This window comes from Tasmannia lanceolata, unplaced genomic scaffold (assembly GCF_043159265.1).
Source record: "Tasmannia lanceolata isolate RefF3 unplaced genomic scaffold, GAP_Taslan_0.1 ptg000007l, whole genome shotgun sequence".
NCBI lineage: Eukaryota > Viridiplantae > Streptophyta > Magnoliopsida > Canellales > Winteraceae > Tasmannia > Tasmannia lanceolata.
Genome location: NW_027518684.1, coordinates 26,456,599 through 26,468,742, shown reverse-complemented (window position 1 = coordinate 26,468,742; position 12,144 = coordinate 26,456,599). Strand labels below are relative to the sequence as shown.

General features: G+C 38.4%; 1 protein-coding gene across 1 annotated transcript; it reads left to right on the top strand.

Annotated features, from left to right (window-relative positions):
* Window positions 1-10,141: 10,141 nt before the first annotated feature.
* LOC143880709 (zinc finger BED domain-containing protein RICESLEEPER 2-like) lies at window positions 10,142-10,912 on the top strand. The gene has a single exon (XM_077383685.1). It carries the CDS (start codon window positions 10,142-10,144, stop codon window positions 10,910-10,912), a length of 771 nt encoding a protein of 256 aa, XP_077239800.1.
* The last annotated feature ends 1,232 nt before the right edge of the window (window positions 10,913-12,144 follow it).

Here is a 12,144-nt window from a genome sequence, read left to right as displayed (position 1 = left end):
GTATAGTTGGAAATTTGTGATTTTGAACATGAAGTACACTAGGAAAAAAGAGGAAATGCAATGGAGCCCCCATTGCATTGGAAATGGTTTTTTCTCCCCTTTAAAGATAAATGAAAGCAAAGATTTCGAGAGGTATGCATGAACAAATTTAGAAACTGGAGACTGAACCCATGTCCTTTGAGAAGGATAATGAAACATATTTCTGAAAGAAATTCTCTCCTTAAGGATAAAGGAAAGCAAAGATTTTGAGAGGCCCTAGTTTTCTCTATCAAGATATCTGTCATGGTTATTACTCCTTTTGGGTTGCTCAAAAGTAAAGATTTTGAGAGACTCTGACTTCTTGGAGAGACAAGTTTGAATTTGTGATTTATAATGAAAAAAATGGAGAGCCATTAATGTGCAGTATCTCCTAGCAATGTAGGAAACTAACTTTTGACTCTCTTGTTATTATTACGTTTGAATTTGTGATTAGACTAAAATACCCCCAATAGCTTCAAACTTGGAAGGGTATTTTTGTAATCTGAGAACTGGTGGGTTTTGAGTTCTAATTATTTGAAACCTCTTTAAATAAAAAATCATTGATTACAATAGTAACTTAGTAAGACATGCAAATTGCAAAGGAAAGTCGGGGGAGGGTGGGCACGCCAAGTTGGACTACCTAGAATCTTGATCTATAGTATGTTTTTGGGAAAATTATTAGAACCCGCTGGATAAACTTCAAATCTGGACAGCATGTGTTTTTGAAGTTTTTCAACATTTTACAATAGCATTTCACATCAAAACCCTAGATTTATAATGAATTTCACTAGATATTCACATCACACACATATTAACACATATATTTTTGAATTTCAAAGCCTAAAACATCAGATCTAAAGGTTTTCAGAAAAATCATCCAAGAATTCACCATTTTAACCTAAATTTTCACCTGAAATCTTAAAATTTGCATAACTTCTTCACTTTTTGGCCAATTTTGGGCCATTATATGCCAAATCGAAGAGCTCAACGAGCTCTACACCTCTTTGCAAATTTTTTTTATGAATTCTAACCGAAAAGTGATGAAAATAGTAAAAACGAGACTGGACAGCACTTAGTTTTTCCATTTTCACATCGAAATTCAACTAGAACTCAAAATCTGACGTTAATTGCTTTAGATCTTTATATGAGACATGTTTTTAAATATATTTTGGTAGACTTTAGCCCTACGTTTCTTGATCTAACCATTTTTAGGCATTTTTCACTTTAATTTTCTATTTTAAGCTAGATTTTCAAAGAAAACTCAAAATCTACTAACCTTTGATGCAAAAAAACCAAAAACTCCATCTTTTGATCTGAATTCCATCAACCTTGAGTTTCTCTATTGATTTCCTCCCTTGCTACCTCTTTTTCTTCTTCTTTTTCTCTCTTTTCCTCACTTTCTATCTTTAGAATTCTCTCTCTCTCTAAAATCTTCTCTCTCTTTCTCCAGAAAGTTCTCTCCCTCACTCTCTCTAAAATTAGATTAAGAACCCTAATTTTTTTTTTTACAAATGAGAGCCTAAATGCTCTATTTATATAGATTTTCATTAATTTTCCTCTCACTAGTTTTAAGACAACCCATTTTCAAAAAATTTGCTTTGGTTTTATTTGCAAAAGGGTAGCCATTTGGAAAAAGCTTAATGAAAAATTAACTAAAAGAAACATTTCGCACCTTAAGTTATCTTCGACAACCCCCTATTCATGTATATTTTGTGTTTTAACTAAAAAAATGAGTAATTTCAAGTAAAACTTTTCATGGGCAACATTACAGGAATAATGCACCCCCCTTTCTGCTCTAGTGTAAAAGCTGGTTGGCTTATAGGATATTTCACTCCCCTTTTGCGCTCCCGAACTCGACTCGTCTTATTAGGCAATTCTTGGCTGATTTTGACAAAATTTTACGAGGACCTAATTGGGATCCTACACTACTCTAGACACAAATTTGGGACTCTAATTCACCTATATAATAAGATTTTCAATCAAACATGGTTATTTAGGGTTCGATCAAAATGGGGTGTCTACGATATGATAATGATAGAGAGATATAACCAAAACCAGCCTTTTAAGTTTTCATATTACTAAAACAACTATAAACATGCCCAAAACATCAAAATAAAACATTCATCCATCCGAAATAAAACAAGCACATGTTGGAGCAACAAAACCCCAAATATGTTATATCCTACCATAGGATTTATTTGAAAATAGTGCGTCAAGATTAAAAAAACCTCGTCATTTATAGAAGACAATGTCATCAGGAGGCTGACATTCATCACAATATTCATCATCGTCTTCATCATCTTTTTGGTGTTGGTGAAACCACTTGAGACGCTTCTTTTCAAACTTGCTTGTTCCTTCTCCAGTGGCACTGGAGTGGCTTCCATCCTTCAACTTCGGGTTAAAATTACAAGATCTCATGTGTGGCTTTAGAACATTGTCGTCTTCGAACCGATTCCCACAATAGGGACATGTGCACTCATATCTTGAGTACCTAGAGCTGTAGTACTTGTCCAACTCTTTTGGGCTCTTAAATGAAGAATTGCACTTGCGGCACTGATATGGGTACTTCCTGGTGACTGGATCTTGAGCTCTATAGGGGAAGTTGGGTGTACCCTTTTCTCGTCTTGGGCTAATCTTCGGTGGTTGGTTTGTGATGATAAGGATAGAGGATGATCAGCAACTCTAACTCTAAGTATATGCAATTCATGGCTATGTATAGTTGGAAATTTATGATTTTGAACATGAAGTACACTAAGAAAAAAGAGAAAATGCAATGGAGCCCCCATTGCGTTGGAAATGGTGTTTTCTTCCCTTCAAAGATAAATGAAAGAAAAGATTTCGAGAGGTATGCATGAACATATTTAAAAAGGAGAGATGGAACCCATGTCTCTTGAGAAGGATAATGAAACGCATCTCTGGAAGAAATTCTCCCCTTAAAGATAAAGGAAAGCAAAGATTTTGAGAGGCTCTAGTTTTCTCTATCAGGACATCTGTCATGGTTATTAACCCCTTTGGGTTGCTCGATTTTAAAGCCCCTAGTTTGAAAGAGTCTTGCCGACACTACTCAGATCTCAGGATCCTGCCCTGTGAAGAGGTTGCTTCTCCGTCTCATTGAATTCTCTCTTTAAAAGAAGTCACAACTTTTGCTTTCCAAGTTTTCAGTGTAAAAGACCCCTTGTTTCAACTTTTGCTTGCACTGCTTGCACTCAAACTTTAGAATTCTTCGTAACTATTGAACTTCTTCTGTATCTCATCAATTCTTTCTTCATGGGAAGTCTTTGCCTCTGGCTAAATTGCCTCTTCAAGTTTTCAATCAAGTAGACCGCTAACCTTACTTTGCATAAGCCAAACACATTGGTAATGGGCTTAGCAAGAAAATGACTTTATCTAAGCCGCCCTTTCGGATTTTAAACCTAGCGGGTCTTCAGACTCTCGTTCTTCTCACTTCTTTCTGTTTTTGCTACTGTTTGCCTCGAACCTTTGCTTGTTTCAGCAGAAGGACTTTCTCGGTGGGCTTGGGTTCAAAGGGGCTGGATACCTTCAAACGATTTGAACCGAATCTAATCTAGCCAGACTACCTACGTACCCAAAAAATGGAGGATCAGATCTGCGTAGTTCGCTTTGGGGTTTAACAAAGAATGGTTTAGTTTAAAAAGAGCATAACACTCGCATTCTTTGCCCAAATTAGGGTCATGAAACACCAAATCGAAGATCTTGAAAAGCTCTACAACTTTTATGTGTATCATTTTTGCAAATTCTAACCAAAATTTAGCAAAAAAGTACAAATTCAAATCTGGATAGCATGTATTTTTAAAGTTTTACAACATATTACAAGAGCATTTCACATCAAAACCCTTGATCTATCATGGATTTCACTAGATATTCACATCACACATTTTACAAGAGCATTTCACATCAAAACCCTTTGTGGATAAAATGACTATTATGCCCATCTCATTTTGCGTGCTTTTTCAGGAATCAAAGGTCTGAGATTTGTTCTCTTTGTGCCAATGGACGTGATCGGATCCGTTGTTCTGATCTACAAGATAAACGGACTTTAATATGATTCATTTCTGTTCACCTACTCTGACTTCTTGGAGAGACACGTTTGAATTTGTGATTTATAATGAAAAAAATGAAGAGCCATTAATGTGCAGTAACTACTTGCAATGTAGGAAACCTACTTTTGACTGTCTTTGTATTGTTACGTTTGAATTTGTGATTAGACATAAATACCCCCAATAGCTCCAAACTTGGAAGGATATTTTTTTAATCTGAGAACTGGTGGGTTTTGCGTTGTGATTATTTGAAACCGCTTTAAATAAAAAATCATTGGTTACAGTAGTAACATAGTAAGACATGCAATTTGCAAAGGAAGGTCGGTGGAGGGTGGGCCCGCCAAGTTGGACTACCCAGAAGCTTAATCTATAGTATTGTGGACGCCGATCCCGAGGACGGTGAGCGAGGGACACGAGATCCCCCGTCAGTCCTCTAAGAACTCCACAATGTGAAGGAGAGCTCTACCAAGGAACTCTCGAAATGATGCCACTTACAGCATGGGTAGCTATATGAATGAGATACCTCTCGATTCAAGGACTAGCCCAGAACCAAGATGTACCTATAACAAAGAAGAGTCGCCATCCAAGGAAGTAGGCCCTGGATCCTATGAAATACTCTGTTACAACGGATAACCAGAGATACAAAAGTTCGTTCCTGATGACGAATGGGGAAGGTGTTAAGCGCCCCCAATTCGACCAAGTGCAAGCACCTGATCTCTTATGCCATTTTTAATTAATTTTGAAGAGTTTTGGGCTAAAATCATGTGAAATGGGAACGAGTATTCCCGAGAAAATGTCTATCTAAGCATGCATGGCCCGGGGATGGACAAAAGAAAATAAACATCCAAATCCTAACTCACCGCATCTAATCCTAACCCATCACATCTAGGAAAGCAGTAACATCCGCACGCACAGCTACAGCTAAGCAGATAATCAAGATAAGATGAATAAATGCTACAACTAAGCAAGTGAGATGACATATAAGCACAGCAGTAAACTACAAAAGCAATAGAATAAACACACTAGCATGCGAGCCTATGTAAGAGATAATGCCAAGAAAATAATAATCAATCTCATGCTAGGAAAGTAAGCAAGCTAACAGTAACACATAAGAAGTCAAAGATAAACATACAATGAGCTAAAAGATACAGGGAAAGAAATGAATCGAAAAATCAATGGTACATGAGGACCAAGAATGCCAGGGAAAAGAAAAGGGAGCTCACGATAGGCTCAGGGAGCGATTCTAATGAATCAAGCTCAGCGATCCTGATCCGCTAAAGATCGGATAAGTCTCACGATCGTCATAGCCTATCGTTGGGCTCAGCGAGGACAATCCCTGTGAAGGGGCCACGCTACGTCGTCGCCTGTCCCAAAACCCGATAAAACGTCGAAAAACCGATAAAACCTGAAAACCATGATCAAAATCGGAAATGAAATGAAAGGAAGGCTCCGAGTGACTTGGTAATCATTCATCCTTGCCCATTTTGATTTTTGGTGTGAAAGGTTTGAAAGATTTTTTAGAAAATATTTGAATGATTTTTTGAAGGGTTTAAATGATTTTATTAAAAAGTTTGACTGAACTTGGAACGAAAATCCCAAGCTGCCTACGTACCCTGTGGAAAGGGATCAAGCCAACGTAGTTCGAAACAGCATTTCGAAATACGCCTTGAGTGTTTTTTTTATGTTTTTTGGATTTTTGTTATTTTATTTTTATGTATTTTTATCCCTTTTGATCGAAAGGGGGTTTTGGCTCAAGAGTTTGCCGTCCGTCATCGCCTAAAACCCGACAAGAGTGTTCCTGTAATCGAGGGAATCCTGAAGCTCGAAAAGGATCCCGAGGAACATAAGGAGAATGACTCTGAATGAAAAAGAAACCCAAGAAAATGTCCCTATAGTCTAAAGAATCTCGAAGCTCGAGTAGGATCCTTAGGAACATGAGGAGAGTAGTCCCGAAAGAAGACAAGGTAGAACCCCTGAATCCTATAAGAAACAAAGGTCCTAAAGAAAGAGAAATCCCTAAACCCCTATGAGAAATCCTAGTATAAGGAGGAGGACAAGGAGGGTAAAGGGGTAAGGATACAAAGGAAACTCCATAGAATTAATCAAAATAGGAAAGACTCTATGGAATCATTAAACATGGCTATGTTGATGTATAGCCCAGAGACAGTGTCAAGGAATGAGGCTTCTTTTTTATACACAACTGGATTTTAATAATTTGAACCAATTGAGATCCAACCCCTTTTAACTCCTACAATTAAACTACACGAAGAAATCTAACAGATTAAGCGATCTCAACCAGCCACAATAACCAAACCAAAATTGCAGACCTACATCATTCTAAACAATATGATTCACCTATTAGATTTGAATTAAAGAGAAAGGAAGAGATTACTTGAGTCTTGGGTCAAATAGATTAGCTTTGGATCTCTAATCTCGATGCTACCCTTGCGGATTGTATCAGCTCTTCCTCCCCCAAGAAAAATTAGAAGCTCTTAATCGATCTCCTCCTTCTTCTTCTTTCTTCTCTGTAACTCATCTACCCTTGAAATTTAAACCAATTCTTCAATTCCCAAACCAATTCTTAAGGAGATGATGGATGTAGAAGAAGGGTGGAAGAGGAAGAGGTAGCTTGGTGGTGGTGGCTATGGAAGATGGTGGCAAGGGGGAGAAAGTTGGCCGGCGAAAATGGTGGCCGATGGAGCTCAAAACCCTTCTCTGCTACTCCCTCTCTTTTCTTGCAGCTGCCCAAAAATGAGGCTCTCCCTTCTTTTTTAGAAAATGGGGGCTCTCCTAAAACCCTAGTCGATGGGCCTCTTATAAGAAAAGAGTGTGCTGATATTAGCACACCCTTGCCTTGATATTTGCACACCCCACTTGCTTTTTGTCTACTTTATTTGCTCGTACACGGGTATTGGTAGTGGCAAACCCCCGCTTCAATAATTGACCCCTCTTCTGCTTAGCGCAATTGATAATGGGACAAACTTGTCTTATCTTTTCCTCCAAATTTTGTTCGATTTTTCTGAAAATTTGCAGGGGTATTCCTTAGAGCAGTAATCATTTTTTGGGAGATTTATATCCACTGAAGGACAAGATGAATTGGATAAAATTTTGGACTTTTCTCGCGTTCGGATTTGGTTTCGGGAATTTCAGGATTGGGATTTTATTCGATTTTGGGAAAAAGGGTCCTGTCAAAATGGGGTGTCTACAAGTATGTTTTTGGGGAAATTACTAGAACCCACTGGATAAACTTCAAATCTGGACAGCATGTATTTTTGAAGTTGTTCAACATATTACAATAGCATTTCACATCAAAACCCTAGATCTATAATGAAATTCACTAGATATTCACATCACACACATATTAACACATATATTTTTGAATTCCAAAGCCTAACACATCAGATCTAAACGTCTTCACAAAAATCATCCAAGAATTCACCATTTTAACCTAAATTTTCAGCTGAAATCTAAAAATTGACATAGCTTCTTCATTTTTTGACCAATTTTGAGCCATTGTATGCCAAATCGAAGATCTCAACGAGCTCTACACCTCCACCTGATAAATTTTCATCCATTCTGACTAGGGGTGTCAATTTTGGCTCGGGCACGGAAGCTCGCTCGAGCTCGGCTCAGTTTGGGCTCGGCTCGAATCCTTAACGAGCCGAGCCGAGCTCGACCAAGCTCGGCTCGGCTCGGCTTGGCTCGTTAAGGCTCGATTTAACAAGAGGGGGGTGAATGTGCACAAAGAGGGTGGCCTGGGGAGAAAAATATAAGGGTAATTTAGGGTTAAAGCCTTATGAGTTATGACCTTATCGCATTCTAACTTTTTCTCTATAGAAAATCAGCCGCATCTTCATTTGGGCGAAAAAACCATCCCACCAGAGATCCGCCTCTTCATCTTCTCCCACCATCCACCGGAGATCCGGCCACCTTCAAGGAATCCCCCTCTCCATCTCCACCTCTTCATCTTTTCCTCCCCATCTAAACCCTAGATCTAACCCTCTCCATCTCGATCATCTTCTTCACATATCTAAACCCATTTTCTCCACTTCTGCACCATCTCTAACTCCGGTGAGCTCCATTAAATCCGGCACCCCATCCATACTCCAACATCTCTCTCTCTCTCTCTCTCTCTCTCTCTCTCTATATATATATCTCCTTTCTCTCTTTGACGGAACCCTAGAAGGAGAAAATATCCGCCCCCCCCGTCAGTGTTCTCCAAATCTTCGCTCCCTGCCGGTGCTCTTCGTCACCTTCTTCTCCTCCTCGCCTCAGATTCGATCATTCGAAGCAAGGTTAGTTATTTTGGTTCATAATTTTTTTTTTCATTTTGAGAATCTTTTTAGGGCTTTTTATGGGTTTTCTATGGGGGGAAATATCACTGCCCTTCTAGGTGGTTTTCTCTTCATTTTGAAGAGAAATTATATGGTGCAAGGACCTACGGTGGAAGTACCAACCTTGATATTTGATCCAACAGCAGCTGCTGTTGGATCAAATATCAAGGGTTAGATTGAGCTTTTGCCAAAAATTGAATTGAATCAACCTAAAACTGAGCCCATTTAAAAGCTCAACCCAAAATTTCAAAAATCAACCCAAGTTGCTGTTGGATCAAATATCATTATATTAAGGCTTTAGGTTGAGCTTTTGCTAAAACTTGAATTGGAATCAACTTGAAACCGAGCCCATTTTATGGTAAAAGCTCAACCCAAATTTTCAAAAATCAACCCAAGTTGTTGTTGGATCAAATATCAAGGGTTTAGGTTCAACATTTGCTAAAAATTGAATTGGAGTCAACCTGAAACCGAGCCCATTTTATTGTAAAAGCTCAACCCAAATTTTCAAAAATCAACCCAAGTTGCACCCCTGAAAATCATATTACCTAAGTATACATCGATTTTTCAAAAGCGGAGATTGCAAAGCCTTCGGAACCCATTAGTTTTTTACAGCCCCAGTTGGCCAATCGAGTTTCATTGGCTAGGGCATTATATTCCTTCTCTTGGTGAATTTGCAGTAGCAAATTGCAGCTATTATGGGAAAAAATCTTTGAAGGAAACATATTATATGTCTTGAAGTTATTATGTCTTTTTTTTAATCAGATGTCTTCTTTTCCATCATCTCAACAATCTGTGAATGAAACTAATCCCCCAAATCCTGAAGAAGTAGTATCTGGTGAGAATGTGAATGAGGATGATAATCTGCAGATTTCTGACTGGGAGAATGAGACGACTCAAGATATTGATACGGATATAGACAAAAATAGGAAAAAAAAATCTAATGTTTGGGTTTATTTTGAGGATACAGAACTTACGGAGAATGGAAAGACGGTTACAAAACATCAATGCAAGGGTTGTCGATCAACATTTACTAAGATGAGAGGTGGTACCACATCTACCCTTAGAGGGCATATGGGTTCATGTAAAGCTTTGAGTTGGAAAAGACCCAAACAATCTACAATTTCTTTTCCACCTGCTGATGGTAGTGGGATTGAATTTGGAGGTTTTGCTATAACTTCCTATGACCAAATGAAGATTAGGGAAATCATTGCCAAGATGATCATTGTGCATGAGTACCAGTTTAAGATGGTTGAACACACATGGTTCAACATCTTATGTAAGTCTTTAAATCCTATTTATGAGAAGATGTCAAGGAACACAATTAAACTAGAGTGCATGAAGGTTTATGAAACTGAGAAGGATAAGTTGAATAAAAATTTCAAGGGTGTTGGTAGAATTTCCCTTACATCCGATTGTTGGACATCAAACCAAACTATTGGATACATGTGTTTAACTGCTCATTTTGTTGATTCGGATTGGAAGTTACAGAGGCGCATCATTAGCTTTTGTGACTTGGAGCCACCCCATTTTGGAGTTGTCATAAGTGATTCCATTTCTGCATGTCTAACAGAGTGGGGAATTCAGGATAAGGTGCAATCCATCATATTGGATAATGCACGGAATAATGATGTGGCTGCCGATCAATTGAAGATCAATTTCCAGTCAAGGAATAAGTTGCACTAAAAGGGAAAGATTTTTCACATTAGATGTTGTGCCCACATTCTTAACTTAATGGTGCAGGATGGTCTTAAGGAAATTGATTCAATCATTCAAAAGATAAGGGAAAGTGTGAAATATTTAAAGAAATCTCCATCTCGTCTTTTCAAGTTTGGGGAAATTGCAGGACAACTGGATGTTCCTACTTGTTGGAACTCTACTTATTTGATGCTTGACCATGCCTTCACATATAAGCATGTTTTTAGTCAATATGCTGCTGGAGATGCAAATTACAAGTGGCTTCCCACTCCACTTGATTGGGGCAACGCAGAACAAATTTGCAAGTTTTTGGGGGTTTTCAATGGAATGACAAAATTATTCTCAGGGACATCTTATCCCACTGCAAATGTTTTTCTTTCTGAAGTGTGGAAAATTAAACAGGAGTTGACTACCCACTTACTTTCTGATGATGAGTATATGGTACAGATGGCAAAGATTATGGGTGAAAATTTTAATAAGTATTGGGGCGATTGCAATTTGTTTATGGCTATTTCCAGCATCCTTGATCCTAGGTACAAGATGAAATTAATTGAGTTTTGTTTCCCCAAAATCTATTCAGTCTTTGATTATGAAACTCACATCAAAATAGTTCGGGACTCGTTGTATGAGTTGTATGATATTTATGTAGTCGAGTATGAGCGCCAATCTACCATTGAACAAAATTCACAATCATTTCAAAGTTTACAAAGAATTGATGAATTTGAAGAATTTTGCCAATCTACGGAAACCGTTAGATCTTCCAAGTCAGAGATGGACACTTATTTGGAGGAAATTCATTTTAAATGAGACAAAATATTTTTTGATGTTTTGGAGTGGTGGAAAATGAATACACTCAAGTTTCCTACCCTTTTAAGAATGGCAAGGGACATACTCACTATACCAATCACTACAGTTGCTTCTGAGTCTGCATTTAGTGCGGGAGGAAGGGTATTGGACCAGTATAGAAGTTCTCTAGCTCCAAAGACTGTGGATGCTTTGATTTGTTCAGGTAGTTGGCTTGGAGCTACTCAGAAGGCCATCTCTCCCCCTTCGGTAAGTGTCATATCATAAATTGCAATTTTTTTGTTTCATTATTTTATATATTTGTGGGACATGATCCCGCGAGAGGGGTGGGGCGCGAGCCGCCATGCACTCTCTCTTGGTCTCTCGTACCCACGCGATTGGCGTGTGCATTTTATTATTGATTCGTCTTTCCTGTGAACTTGGGATCACTAAGGCAATCCGAATTCCACACGAAAGAGACTGACAGAGTCGCCACCTAGATGTGGGATCTAGGACCCATAATTAACCAGAAATCTAGACTCGCTACCTGGTTACGAGAATGGAAGGTATGGGGAGTTATCCACCACATGCACCATTCTTGTCCGATAATCGGTCTTCGATTCCAAAAGCTAACTCTTTTAAATTTATTTTAAATGGCTCATTCAACTCTATGTTAATGTGCGAACTAAGTGACATGCATCCTAGAATCTAATTTCAATGTGAATCCTAGATGTGTATCTTGATTTATTAATTTGTCTGGATTCATTCTAAGTGAAAGTTCTCCTAGAATTCTAATTTCATGGAAAACCCTAACTGATTTGATTAAGTATTTACAAGAAAATTAATATACAAAACACCACAATTTGTTTGTGGTGCCGACTCGCGGGTGGTATGCCATCAGACATCCAAGCTGCCTACGTACCCAAGCCTTACTGGGATCAGAGTCGACGTAGTTCGGTGCACCTAAGCTAAGCTACATATGCCTAACTCAACTAGGACACCGACTTAGACGGATTTGACTGTTTCAACAGTTTTAAGAGGAATTATTTAATTCAAGTTGAGGATTTTATTATCTTAGGATTTCATCTAAGATGCTATATGATTCTTATCTGAATGCAAGTTGTCCCTTAGACTAATGCAGGTTTGCCTACATCCTAGTTTACTAGGCTTGTCTTAAGGAAAGATTGGGTGACTAGTGTAACTAGACCTATGGTACGGTTGCTATACATAGCAAGCGTCCGTGATGAGGCTGGACT